Source organism: Carassius carassius, chromosome 35 (assembly GCF_963082965.1).
Source record: "Carassius carassius chromosome 35, fCarCar2.1, whole genome shotgun sequence".
Lineage (NCBI taxonomy): Eukaryota > Metazoa > Chordata > Actinopteri > Cypriniformes > Cyprinidae > Carassius > Carassius carassius.
The window spans coordinates 25,908,837-25,924,134 of NC_081789.1; the positions used below are offsets into that span (position 1 = coordinate 25,908,837).

General features: G+C 33.2%; 1 protein-coding gene across 1 annotated transcript; it reads left to right on the top strand.

The window, feature by feature from the left end:
- Positions 1-822: 822 nt before the first annotated feature.
- slc17a7b (solute carrier family 17 member 7b) lies at positions 823-14,424 on the top strand. The gene is made up of 13 exons (XM_059525200.1): positions 823-946; positions 6,605-6,857; positions 7,709-7,827; positions 7,906-8,020; positions 8,198-8,285; positions 9,357-9,443; positions 9,544-9,686; positions 9,764-9,913; positions 11,139-11,271; positions 11,386-11,496; positions 12,467-12,594; positions 12,795-12,864; positions 13,542-14,424. The coding sequence occupies exons 1-13, from the start codon at positions 885-887 to the stop codon at positions 13,856-13,858; spliced, it is 1,776 nt and encodes a 591-aa protein (XP_059381183.1). The 5' UTR covers positions 823-884; the 3' UTR covers positions 13,859-14,424.
- Positions 14,425-15,298: the final 874 nt, after the last annotated feature.

Here is a 15,298-nt window from a genome sequence, read left to right on the forward strand (position 1 = left end):
GAAAAAACACTTCTAGATGTTTTCTTGTGTGTGTGTGTGTGAGTGAAAAACTGCTTAACAGTTTGACTGATTTTTCACCTTAATGTATAATGACTTGCATAAAAAAAAGAAAAGAAAAAAGGACGGTCAGAACAGAGAACGTTAAGAAATATATTTTTTTTGTTTGTTTAAAAAAAAATTTTTTTTGTTTTGTATTTTTTTTCTCATAGTTTAATTCGTGCGTCAGCAAAACGTTCTAAGAATATATTTTATGTTAGCTGGTAAAACAGCCTCATTTTCAGCTCTTCTTGAGTTGTCAGTTGTTTGTAGTGGCGTATTTTATCCACTAGGGTCTCTCTCGATACAGGGATTTCTCTCTCTCTCTCGGTCTCACACACACACACACACACACACACGGGTTTAGTCATGTGAACACGCTGCTCTTCACTCCTGCAGATTTACTGTAATCTCATTTCAGCACCACGGACAGTGACACTCCATTCATGTTAATTAAACCACAGCGGCTCTAAAACTCCGTTTAACACTTCAACTCTTTTCTCTCACTCTATAACAGTGTTTACTTGGTGCAACTCGCAAAATAAAGTTGTTTAGACTCACTAATGCTGCTCTCATTGTCTTTGATCGGTCCTCCACTTCATATTTTCCATGAGCCGATCGACTGGTTTTCCTTAGAGAACGCTATTCCTGGAATCGCGTTTGTTACACATTTGAAGTTTGTGTATGTGTGCGCCTGCGCATGTTTGTGAGAGTATTAGCGTGTGTGTGTGTGTGTGTGTGTGTGTGTGTGTGTGTGTGTGTGTGTGTGTGTGTGTGTGTGTGTGTGTGAGCTGTAGGTGGAAGGGGGAGCAGGAGCACACAGAATCCCGTCGGTGGAGTTGTAGAGGATGGAGGTCAGACCTGAACGCTTTAAAGCAGCGGCGGCGAAAACACTTGGACGGATAAACCGGTAAGAGACGAAACTTCATTCAACTTTTAAAAGAGATACCGAAGCTGGTTTATATGCTCGTATTATTAGTGCAAAATATAAATGATGCATATTTAAAGCATAAAGACAGCTTAATGAGATTGAGTTCTGATTTAAAAATAAATAAATAATAATAATAGGTCTAATAATGATCGTTGTTAACCAAGTGTTTAGTATAAAAAATAAGTGTAGGCTACTAGATGTCGGTGGATTAGTGTACTCCATGACCGTCAACACAATATAGACAGAGTATACTGAAGATGTGATTTTTGTCAGTCTGTCAGTGCTGGTGTTTGTGTCGGTCATCATAAGTTGAGAAGATGCTCATTTGTGTAGTTTTTGTCTAATGTGTGTGTCTTGGTTAACGCGTGTGTTCGGAACGACCAGATTAACAACACTGGACTCTATTAATAGCGACTCTTGTCCGGTTTGTGTCGTCACATTTCACCTGTCAGGTGACCACTTCCGTTCTGCATCATGACTGTCTAAAGATGCTGACGTTGAAACACGCTCGATAGGTTGTTTGTTAATAAGAAGAATCAAAAACTTTCCTGGCAAAATGACGATACAGTTTTGTTTAGTCTGACTATTCAAATATACATGACCTTAATGTAACATGACTTAACTACATATTTAAGTCATATTTTATTTATTCATATTAATATATATTTAAAATATGCGTAATATATAGTTATGCATTTTTCAAATCACAGAATTTGACGTTATGTTTATATATAAAGTGATAAATATGATAACAGTATTACAGTAAATAATAGTAATACTAGTAATATAAACAGTAATATATATAATTTTATTGTTACATGTATAAAATAATGGCATAAATACTGTAAAATTAAATGATAGACAGATAGATGCACTTTTTGGGGGATTTTCTGCATTTATTCCCCGTTTTTATTTATTTATTTATTGTGAGATTATCACTTCTTTGTCAATTTACATTTGAGAATAGGAAATTATACTAAATAATTTACAATTAATAATGTATGCTTCCCTCACATTTTCATTATAATTTGGAAAAGCCAAACAGTGTTCATAATGTATTTCAAAAGAACTCTGTAATCTGTAAATAATGCATTTATAACAAACGTTAGATCATTTAAGATGATGCATATAATTAATTGCGAAAGATGTATTAAAGTGAACTGAAATGGAGATTGTTTGATAAGTCAGAAAGTTAAAGAACTGCATTATAGCTTCCTGCGAGATGTTCTATGAGTATATTAAAAAAAGTTAGATAAAAATGCACATTTAAAGTAAACTTTTGATTAAAGATTGATGAAGTACACCGCTCTTTTTTTATTTATTTTGAAGGACAAAAAGCCTTCATTTTTAAATAATGGTATAAACAGATTAATATGTAAGTATTTTAAATTAGTGAAGTGTAAGGATGGAATCAGCTTTTCATTAACATATGGAGAAAAACACAATCTCTCTCTCTCTCTCTCAGTCTGTTTTCTCTGGACATGTCTTTAACACGTAAATCCAGTCCTGAAATAGATCTCCAACTAACCTGCTGCTAGTTAAATCCTCTCTCTCTCTCTCTCTCTCTCTCTCTCTCTCTCTCTCTCTCTCTCTCGCTCGCTCGCTCCTGGAAAGCCCCATAAGTCATAGCGCTCGGTCGTCCATGTCATGCCTGCTATTACTGGTTTGGACATTGTCATTAAACTCTTAGTTCTTCCTGGACAAAGCAAGGATGTTGTTACATATAAATGGCCATTTAAAAGCTTGATTCTCGCGCATTGATTCTTCTGTAATCAGATCAAATCAGTTCAACAGGTTATTCTATCAGCCAAAACACTCTCTTTCGGCAGTGATAGAAACTTGTATCTGTCTGCTCTCGAGATGATGCCATGCTTGTCTGGCTTTAATGGCTTTTCTGTCTATTGTTGTTTAAACATTTCTTTGTTGAGTCTTGTGGTGTGGTGTTGGGGTAAAGCTCAGGTTTTGTGTTGTATGAGTTTTAACCGAGGCACTTAACACCGCGTTACTCCAGCGGACTGAAGCTGTACTAAGTGTAAGTCCTGTCAGATAAAAGTGTCTCGCCAGACTTTTGAGCATCAGCAGAAAGTCTGGTGTGCTTCGCAGCTTATTCTGAACAGGAACTGAAGATTTAAACAGGAAGTGATGGTGACTGACATATAAAGTCACCAGAAACAAATGCATTCACTAGTGTACCCTCTTTGAGTTTGGTAAATTTACTTCTGTGAATGTGCAATTATACTACAATAATTTTAGCTTAACAAAATAATAATATATATAGTAATGAGATTGACATATAAAGTGAGCAGCCACAGCTGGTGTTTTTTGTGACATTTGAAAGGCAGATAAATCTGAAAATTGGCAGAAATGTGTGAAAATTCAGGATTTCTGTCCATATAAAACTACACAGAAAATAATGTAAAGTAAGATTTACTTTGAAATTATTTTCATTAGTAAGTTTCACAAATAATTGCAAAGAAACATGTAAATGACTGAAATAGTATTTTCTTGTGAAATGTAATGCTATAAGTCTTTGTTTTATTACCACTTTGAAATATATATTTTATTAATTTATTTATTGCAGTGTAACAAGAAAAATAATGAAATGGGAATATATTTGCATTAAATACTGATATATTCATATTAACCCCCCCCCCCCCCCCAGTTCAGTTTTATTGTTACTATTTTTTTTTTATTAGAATTATTATAGTTTCAATTGGTCATTTTAGTGCTTTGACTATATATCTAATCGACTTATAATCATCATCATAATAATATAAATATATTTTTTCATCTTTTGAATGAACAAAAACATTTGTAATAGTTGTATATTTAAATACAACTATACATCTCAATTCTAAACTCAAACCTAAACAGGATTGTTGTGTTTGTAATCTCAGTCAAATCCATCAGGATCTCTCAATCAAGGCCTTTCTTACACTGCGAGTGAACTGACCTCTATAACTGTAAAAGAGATGGTCAGAAACTTGAGTACAGAACTGATTGAGGAGAACAGAAGGGAAGAATGGATAGATGAAGGGGGAGGGAGATGGAGGAGGAGAAGGGAGGCAGAAAAAGACTAAAATAGAAAGTTTGATCAATAATTCAGGCTCTGAGGAACATTATTATTTCATCAGCAGCGCTGCAGTAGAGCTGTAACCTGACAGTAAGAGCGCTGCATGCCTGTACTTAACACTCATCACAGATTCATCTGGACCGTCAGTTCTTTAAAGGTCACATGTGACGCATCTCATATAAAAATGTTACAATAGAATTCATTTTTGTGGTCTTCAAGTCAAGCTTTTGTTTATATTTAGGGTTAGAGAAATGCTCAAACATTTAGTAATAAAGGCATCATCCTCTAGCGTTTGTCTCCAAACATGAATTATTCCTCAAATCATGCTTTTACTTCACTAAGTGATCAGAAACACCTTAACAACCACATAGTGATGTGCTAAAGCCACTCGAAACACTTTAGGAACTAAATAGCAACACTTTTGCAACCATGCACAATAAAAACAATGGATTTTGTACAGACAAACACCAAAAAAAACTATAATTTGATTAAATAATGAATATTTAATGTGATTGTGTGCTGTTTGTGGAAACTGCTGCTCTCATAGCATGTTATGGGTGTGTTTAATCTGGATTTGATGTGACATGTCGGTTCATTATGAATGTGATCTGGGAAATGTTTCATTTCTGCTTCATATTTTTGTTTTATGAATGCTGGTGAACATCCAACAGAGACATTTTGCCAAAAAAGCTAAAATCATCTAATATTACTAATAAAATGCAGTTTTTTTATTGACTTTTGTTACTTAATAAGCTACAGTAGTCAAAAAGGGAACTGATCGCTCAGATGTTGCTCTTTCAGAGCTCAGGATATTTACTGGAGTTATTTTCCATCTGTTTTATATAGATAATAATTCCAGATGTTTCTCTTTAAACCCTTAGCAGAAAAAAATGCAATTATTGTCATTTAGTAAGAGTTTAGTGGTATACATTTATCGCTATGTAAATTAATATAAATAATAATATAAAGTTGTTGTCTAAATCATCTTTTTGATATGGGACTACTTTAATATTGGGTATTTTGACGTTGGTGAGACAGCAGCAGACATAACAGCATCTCCAACCAACTACCCCAAAATATTTGCTTTTATGATCAACGTTTGACCAGTTTCATTTCATCTAAAGTCTTTATTTATAGCTATGTTAGCTAACATTCTCATAATTTATAAAGCGAGCTTTTTCATGTTAGCAGATTAATCTGACAATAAGGACACAGTTTTGATTATGTAAAACCAACAACATTACAGTGGTTTCAAAGATGTTTTGATTGTTTGACTTCTCAAAAGAGAATACAGCTAAATATTATTTAATTTGCATTCTCTACCAGCTAAATTTCACATATATAAACTATCCAAAGCTCTGTTAATCCTAAAGCAATAAAAACCCTATATATATATATATATATATATTCATCTTATGTGTCCTCTTAAAGTGTTTTTTTTTTTTTTTACCTTTTTTGTTAACCTGGCAACACATCTCTTCTGAAAATTGACCATAGATTTACTTAAAAAAAAAAAAAAAAAAAAACATGGTAACCACAAGTTAACATTGCTTTTGCTACACTAACCATAGTTCAACCATGGTATTTGTAGAACACTCTTAAAATAAAGTTCTTCACGATGCCATAGAAGGATCAAAAGATTTGCGAAACCGCTTCGAAGTTCCAATCTAAATCAAATGAGTCGCGATATACTCTTCGAAGTTCCGTTCTGAACCAAAAGATTTGGGAACCCGCTCCGAAGTTCCAATCTAAATCAAATGATTCACGATACACTCTTCAAAGTACACTGCAATACAAACGACTGCAATACAAACGAGTTGCTAACCCGCTCCGAAGTTCCAATCTAAATCAAATGATTCACAATACGCTCTTCGAAGTTCCGTTCTGAACCAAACGAGTTGCTAACCCGTTCCGAAGTTCCAATCTAAATCAAATGATTCACGATACATTTTTCGAAGTTCCATTTTGAACCAAAAGATTTGCGAACCCGTTCCGAAGTTCCAATCTAGATCAAATGATTCGCTATACATGTTCCAAAGTTCCGTTCTGTACCAAACAAGTTGCAAACCCGCTCTGAAGTTCCAATCTAAATCAAATGATTCGCGATACACTCTTCGAAATTCCGTTTTGAACCAAAAGATTTGCGAACCCCTTCCGAAGTTCCAATCTAGATAAAATGATTCGCTATACATGTTCCAAAGTTCCGTTCTGTACCAAACAAGTTGCCAACCCGCTCTGAAGTTCCAATCTAAATCAAATGATTCGCGATACACTCTTCGAAGTTCCGTTCTGAACCAAAAGATTTGCGAACCTGTTTAAAAGTCTCAATTTGAATCAAATGATTCACAACAAGCGCTCCAAATTTCAAATCTGAATAAAAAGATTTATAAAAACGGTTCTAACTTTGATGAAACTTTGGGACTTCGGAGCATGTATATTGAATGTTTCGGTTCGCGAAATGATTCAGGAACCTGTTACTATATTCCGATATGAGTTTTCTTTTCCACAGGAAGCTGATTCTGAAGGTTTTAGTGGTGTTTCATGTGTTGATGTGTGTTTGACAGGGTCCTAGAGAAGCGCCAGGAGAATGGAGAAACGATCGAGTTGTCTGCAGAAGGTCGTCCAGAGCTGCAGGAGGAGAAGGAGCTTCCTGTTGTGGACTGCACGTGTTTCGGTCTGCCGCGCCGCTACATCATTGCCATATTATCAGGCCTGGGGTTCTGCATCTCGTTTGGCATCCGCTGTAATCTGGGCGTCGCCGTCGTTAGCATGGTGAACAACCACACCGTCTATAAAGAAGGCAAACCGTACATTGTGGTGAGTGAGAACAGAATTTTCCACACCTGTTTCAAGTTCTTCAATGCCAAATTTTGTATAGTTAACAATTAACAATATAGTTAATTTATTGTTTCATGGTTGAATCTTAAATCTGTGTCTGTCATGTAATAGCTTATATGGCAACAAATTTAAATACAACCAACAACCAAATACATTTTCGACCAACTAGATTTTCTGCAATTTAGTCAGCTTTTTATCAAATTGTTGTGTCTAGAATTGAATATTTTGGCATAAAATTTCCATTTTGCATAAAATATTGCCAAAGTTTTAATAGTTACTGATTTTAATAATTAGTAATTTGTAATAGGTTGTGTTTTTGCTATTTTATACATGTATACATATATATGTATGTGTGTGTGTGTATATATGTATTTATTAATTTTTATTTCAGCTTTCTTATTTTTGTATATCATGAAAAAACTAAATGAAAATGCAACATTTTTTAATTTTAAGTTTATTTCGGTTAATGTTTATTTTCAGTTAACTAAATTAGAAGTTAATTAAATGTTCAATTAATTGTTTTATTTCAACAGATTTTTTGTATAGTAAAAGAGTAGAATGTAAAACATAATGCAACAATAAACATTTCAAACGAATATGTTACAGTATTGTCTAAAATTTAGCATTTTAGTTTTGCATAATGCAGTTATGTGCATAGTTTGATGAACAAATAAACTAAGCTAAAAATAATAATGCATAAAAAATACTTCAGGTATAATTGCATTGCCTCAAACATGCTTAAATTTAATTATTTAATATGTTGCTTTTATTAACAAAATGCACCAAAAAAAATTTTTAATAAATAAATAGCAAATGTGTCTGCGTTTCAGAAAGCTCAGTTCACCTGGGATCCAGAGACTGTAGGAATGATTCATGGCTCGTTTTTTTGGGGATATATAGTCACTCAGATTCCTGGAGGTTTCATCTGTCAGAAATTTGCAGCTAACAGGTCAGTCATGCTGTCACTGAACAAAGATGCACAGAAGAATAAAACACTCTTCACACAGCTGCTCTCTCTGTTTCTCAGGGTTTTTGGCTTTGCGGTCGTGGCCACGTCTGTCTTGAATATGATGATTCCCTCAGCAGCACGGATTCACTTCAGCTGTGTGATTATAGTCAGGATACTACAGGGACTGGTGGAGGTAAATAAATATATTCTAGTACTGTTACATTGCTGAAAAGCAAAACTCTCCATGAAATGTTTCCGGCTTCCAGTTCATGTGTCACATTGAAACTTCATTTTGAATGTGTTGTCTGATGCAGTGGTGCTCTGGTTATAGTCTATGACTTCATCTGTTGTCGTTGTCATTGCTGCTCAGGGCGTATCTTACCCAGCATGCCACGGGATCTGGGCGAAATGGGCCCCTCCCCTCGAGAGAAGCCGATTGGCCACAACAGCGTTCTGTGGTGAGGTCACTATTTTTTAGCAGTTTAATATCTGTGGAAAACTGTCAGTAATCTATCATCATTTTTAATTATTGTTACTTAAATTCTTGCTGCCTTAAATCTTTTAGTACAATTAAAAATTATAAATTACATTAAACTGGCTTAAAAGAGTTGAACTGTGTACAACTTATAAAGTTGAAAATGAACTTAAAAATCTATTATTGTTGTTGTTGTCAATTTTGATTAGTTTTAGTTATTTATTCAGTGTTATTATTATTAATAATAATAGTAATAATTATAAGAATGATTATTATTTTCATTGTTGTTGTTTTTCTTGTTATGAATGCTGAATAACCTAATATTATTGTAGTTGTCAAATCAATTTCCAATTGATGATTATGTCACTTTTGTTATTCAGTAGTACTAGTAGTAGCAGTAGTAATAATAATAATAATTATTATTATTATTAATATTAGTAAAAATAATATTATGGAAACAGTAAAATCTAATCCTAATAAATATAATTTTTATTAGTCAGTGTTTGTAATAATAATAATAGTTATCAAAGTATTTATTATTGTTGTTTTATTTTATTGTATGATTTGTTAATGTATATATTTGTGTGTACATATACAGTATATATATATATATATATATATTAGTGCTGTCAAATGATTAATCGCGATTAATCGTATCCAAAACAAAAGTTTTTGTTTACATAGTATATGTGTGTGTACTGTTTATATATATTATGTATATAAAATACAGACGCATGCATGTATATATTTAAGAAAAATATGTTAAGTTTGTATTTTAAATTGTATTTTAATATAAATTCTATGAATATAAATGTACACATGTAAATACTTGGAAATATTTTAGAAATATCTGCTGTATGTGTGTGTATTTATTATATACATAATAAATATACACAGTACACACAGATATATTATGCAAACAGAAACTTTTATTTTGGATGCGATTTATCGCGATTAATTGTTTTACAGCACTTATGTGTGTGTGTTTTTATGAATCCATATGTTCAGTGTATTCTCCATGCACTGATGTGAAGTGTGTGTGATATTTTGTCAGGCTCGTATGCAGGAGCTGTGATAGCGATGCCATTAGCAGGAGTTCTGGTGCAGTACTCAGGCTGGTCCTCAGTCTTCTATGTATACGGTGAGGAAAACCAGCACACACTTGCACTAATAACACATGCATGACTCTCATCTCATGTTTCTGACAGTGTCTGTGTCTTGTGGATTCTCTCTGTCTGTAGGTAGTTTCGGGGTCTGCTGGTATTTGTTCTGGATTCTGGTGTCGTATGAGAGTCCAGCAGCTCATCCCACCATCACTCCGGAGGAGAGGAAGTACATCGAAGACGCCATCGGAGAATCGGCTGGACTGATGAACCCGGTGACGGTATGAACACACAGGTTTATATAGTGATGCTTGAAACGCATGCAGTGTAAGGAACTCTCTCATTCTCCTCTCTGCAGAAGTTCAACACTCCCTGGAGACGGTTCTTCACATCCATGCCCGTCTACGCCATCATCGTGGCCAATTTCTGCAGGAGCTGGACCTTTTACCTGCTGCTCATCAGTCAGCCGGCGTATTTCGAGGAGGTGTTTAAGTTTGAGATCAGCAAGGTGAGAGAGAGAGCATGTGAACACCTCGTTTAAAGCTCAGATGTTTCTCCTAGACAGCAATGAGACTAAACGGAGACAAAGTACAGGCCTCTGCTGAAGTCTTAAATGTTTCTGCTGTAAAAAGACTAAAGTCTCAAACTGTGCTCTGAAATCAAAAGATCTCAAAGACGATAATAATAATGATATTTTGATTAGTGTTGGTTAAATGTTGATCACCAAAATAATAATAATAGCAATAATATTTTGATTATTTAATATTGGTTATAGAGTGTTCTTCATTGATATAATAATAATAATAATAATAATAATAATAATAATAATAATAATAATAATTAAATTAGTTATTGTTGGTTATTCAGTGTTAATAATAATAATAATAATAATAATAATAATATTTTAGTTAGTGCTGGTCATTGAGTTTTCATCACTGATATAATAATAGCAATTATAATAATCATCATAGTAGTAATAATAATAATAATTTGATTGGTGTTGGTTAAATGTTTATCACCGAAATAATAATATTAACAATAATATTTTTATTACTTAGTTTTAGTTATAGTAGAGTGTTCTTCATTGATCATTGATATAATAATAATAATAATAATAATAATAATTTAGTTTATAGATAGTTATTCAGTGTTAATAATAATCACAGTAGTAATAATAATAATATATTAGTGTTGGTTAAGTGTTGATAACTGAAATAATAATAATAATAATAATAATATTTTGATTAGTTAATATTGGTTATAGAGTGTTCTTCATTGTTATAATAATAATAATAATAATAATAATAATAATCACTTGATTAGTGTTGGGTAAGTGTTGATCACTGTAAAAATTATAATAACAGTAATGTTTTGATAAGATTGTGTTGGTTATTGAGTTTTCTTCATTGATCATAATAATAATAAAAATGATAATAATAATTTGATTATTGTTGGTTATTGAGAGTTAATTAATAATAATCATAACACTTTATAATAATAACTATTATTATTAAAATATACATTGAATAATCCAATAATAATCTTAATATCATTATTGTTGTTATGTTTATGACGATAAAGTCAGTGATGGTTATTCAGTGTTCTGAACAATTATAATACTCCTAATCCTCATCATTATTGTTGTTGATATACTCTTACTGAATAATGACTAGTGGCCCAAAGTATTTTAGGAGAGACATCTGAGAGCGTTAAACACACCTGTCTCTCTTCAGGTGGGAATCCTCTCGGCTCTTCCTCATCTGGTGATGACCATAGTGGTGCCGATCGGAGGACAGCTGGCCGATTACCTGAGGAGTCACAACATCATGACCACCACCAACGTCAGGAAACTCATGAACTGTGGAGGTGAAGCCTGTATTCATTCTGCGGTCTGCTGTAAATGAGCCATGAATGTCATGTGACTGACCCCACCGGAGCTGCTGATTGGCTGACGGAGCGTCACTTGTTCTGTGTGTTCAGGTTTCGGGTTGGAGGCCACGTTTCTTCTGGTGGTGGGTTTCTCTCACACTAAGGGCGTCGCCATCTCCTTTCTGGTCCTTGCTGTTGGATTCAGTGGTTTTGCTATCTCAGGTAAGAACAAACACCTTCTTTCATAAGTCTAAGGTTATTAAGATTTCCTTTGAATTAAAACTTTTTAGGGCTGCACTATTATAACAAAAATCATAACTGTCGATTATTCCCTTGAAATCGTAATTGCAAATTATGAATTACAATTATCACAATTAACATTGAAAGATGTTTATACCATTGTTTGATGCAACTGCATTCCCTATTTTATATGAAAACACTACTTTTTTATAGTATCAAGCCTCAAATGTCATTTGTCATGTTATTATAATGTTATACCAAAAATAACATTTAAATAATGGGAAAAACCCTTAAGAAAACACAAAGTTAAAAAAACATATCTTAAGCACGCAGAATAACATAAGTGGACTTTGAACGATTAATTGCAGCTTTGAACTGCTTAGAAATTCAATGAATTGGTCAGTCCTAATACTTTTATTAATTATATGAATAATTTTATTCAGAAAAACTAAAACTAAAACCATAAAATGTTACTTAAAATAAAATACAAATTAACTGGAATAAAATATAATGTAAAACCCAGCTGATTAAAAAGTGACTTATAATGTTACAGTGTTATTTACTATATTTATTAAAGGTTTATAGTTTATAGTAATTAGCTTTTATTTTTATATCTTCAGTTTTTATATTTATTTTTATCCACAAAAAACATTAAATAGCAGGAGAACTGTTTCTAACATTGAAAATGTTCTTTAAAGCAGCAAATCAGCATATTAGAATGATTTCTGAAGGTCATGTGACACTGAAGACTGGAGGAATGATGCTGAAAATTCAGCCGCGCATTACAGAAATAAATTACACTTTAACAAATATTCAAACAGACAACTATTATTTAAAATTGCAATAATATTTAAATTTTTTTACAACTGTTTCTGTATTTGTGATCAAATAAATGCAGCCTTGGTGAGCTTTTTTTTACTGTTGTCTTCTCAACCTCTGTCCAAACGTCCAGGGTTCAATGTCAATCATCTGGACATCGCTCCACGTTATGCCAGTATTCTGATGGGCATCTCTAACGGTGTCGGGACGCTCTCTGGCATGGTGTGTCCTCTGATCGTCGGTGCCATGACCAAAAACAAGGTACTGACTTTAAACCAGAGAGGAAGAGGAAGAGAGCGTTTGTTGTGCTGCATGTGTTTACAGCTGATTCATGCTTTTACTCTACAGAGATCATATGCATGTTGTGCACATGATTAAAAACAAAGATCTACACACACACACACACACACACACACACACATATAAACCTCCGTTCTCGTCCTGTGTGTTTCTCTCTGTAGACGCGGGAGGAGTGGCAGTATGTGTTTCTCATTGCATCACTTGTTCATTACGGTGGCGTTATCTTCTACGGTGAATATTTCTGTCCATTTCCTTCCATCTGTCTCTGATTGTACTTGTAGAGTTATTGTAATTCAATTTTTGCGTGTGTTGTGTAGTATGTGTTGTACTTTGGATAAAAGTGTGAATCTCATGAAAAAATGTATATTTTTTTGCCTCCCAAAAAATAAAAACATGATTTTACATAAAGAAATGTTTGTATTGATAATAATACTAATAATTAAAAATATTAATAGAAATTAATATAAAAATTAATATAATTTTTTTGTATATATTAAGTATTTTATTGTTATGATATTATAATTTCAAAAACTGAATTAAATTATAAAACTTTTTTGCATCGTGACATTTTTTTTTTAGCATTAATTCAACAAATCCTACCTTGCTGTATATACTTATTTAATAATAAATATTATATTTTATATACTTATGTTTATATGCTTTAGTTTATCTTGATGCACTAAAATAACAAAAATTAAAATAAAAATGTATCCAAGCTATATATATATATATAAAAAAACAATGAATTTGAAAACAATTGTGTTGTTCTAAAATAGAATTTTAGTTAATTAGTAATAGACAGTGTTCTCTTTTTGGTTTAAAGGGGTTGGACAATAACTCTTGCACCTCTAATATGAATTAATGACACCATGAATCTCGCTTCACAGTGACCATTTCTTTTTGTTCAGGCATCTTCGCATCAGGAGAGCAGCAGCCGTGGGCGGAGCCAGAGAACATGAGCGAAGAGAAATGTGGAATAATAGGAGAAGATGAGCTGGCGGATGAAACGGAAGAGCTGTACCGCCCAGTGGGCGGCGGCTACGGCGCGACCGTCCAATCAGGTGACCACAATGGGGCGGGGACTGGAGGGGGCGGAGCTGGAGGAAGCTGGGTCTCAGACTGGGACAGAACAGAGGAATACGTCCAACCTGTGGGAACGAACAGCTTCCTGTACAGAGGAGAGGGCAATGAGCCAATGATTGTGAGGCTCAGAGATCAACAGTAAAGCTGGATGGGAACGGGACTCGATATTCCTCCTCTACAGAAACTGACTGGGATGGAGGAAGTGGTTTTGATCCAATTCTAGAAAAGTAACATAACATAAAATCTTGAATGTGTGCATGAGGACATTAGGTATGAAAGCTTGAAATGTGACCAGTCAAGTGTTTGGACATTCATAACATCATTTTAGTCCTTGTGTCCAAACGTTCGACTCCCTGGACATGTATTTCAGCAATTAAATGGATCACCAAGAGTTCGGAAGTATTCTACATAAATTGTGAGAGATAATTGTAACAGGTGGTTCTTACAAATGAAGTCCTCTTTTGCTGAACAACTAAAGTATAATTTCAATTCAGAAACAAAACCAGATTTAGGGAATTGATCTCATGTGCCAATACTGTGAGGTGTGTGTAGTATCGGTCCCTTTTCAATGTGAACCTCCTTTAAAATACACATTTAAAGACTAGTCATGTCAACTGTTTGGTTGAGCTTATACTGTAGAAGCTTTGACATAGTTTTTGATAGTGAATTCTCTTTAACCATTCGTTTTTTTATGTATTTAACCCATAATCAGATTTATTGGCAAATAAATGTGGCAGATAACTTTTTCCCTCAAATGCTGACAATATATAGAGTTTTGTTTTTATTGAAACTGAAAAATGTCTTTTATTTGTAATTTGTTTTATTCAAACATCATGTTCAGCCTTTTTTTTTTTTTTGATTAAAGTTCAACGAAGACGATGCCAAGCGCTGATTGTCTGCGTGAAGGGCTTGAGCTCAACCAGAACAACGTGAAACTGAAAGATCACTAGTAGAAACACATTTGTTTCTCTTTCACCATTTAGCTGTTTAATCTCACATTAAAGCAGAACCATACAGTGGTAGTTGAGAAGATTAGATGATTTAAAAAGAAATAATAGTTTATCTCTAATTAAATTCAGATGTTATTCAGCACTTTCTCTCTCTCTCTCCAGCATGCCACGTGACATTTTCAATATACTCTCATGTACTCTCACACATCAGCATCTTAAAGAGGTAGTTCACACAAAAATGTAAGCTTTGTCATCATTTGCTAACCCTCGCTAACGTTTATGACTTTATTCGGTGCAAGAATCTGTTGGACTTTTCATAAGGGGGATTCTTTAATTTCTCACCCCGTAATTAACCAAAAATAATCTGAAATACAATTTTACATAAAGAAAGTTAATAGAAGTATTTTCCAAAAACAAACATATTTATAATTAATATTTTAATATAATGTATAATAATTTTAATATTGATATTTTTTATTTAATTTTATTATAGATTTTTCTTGCATCGGTACATTAAATTTTTTTTTTATTAAAATAATAGTTTTAAATGAACTGACAATTTAAATTTTTATTTAGATTTTTTTTTTATTGAAGTGAGGTGATATGTTCATGTGGACTGCTGTTATAGTAAT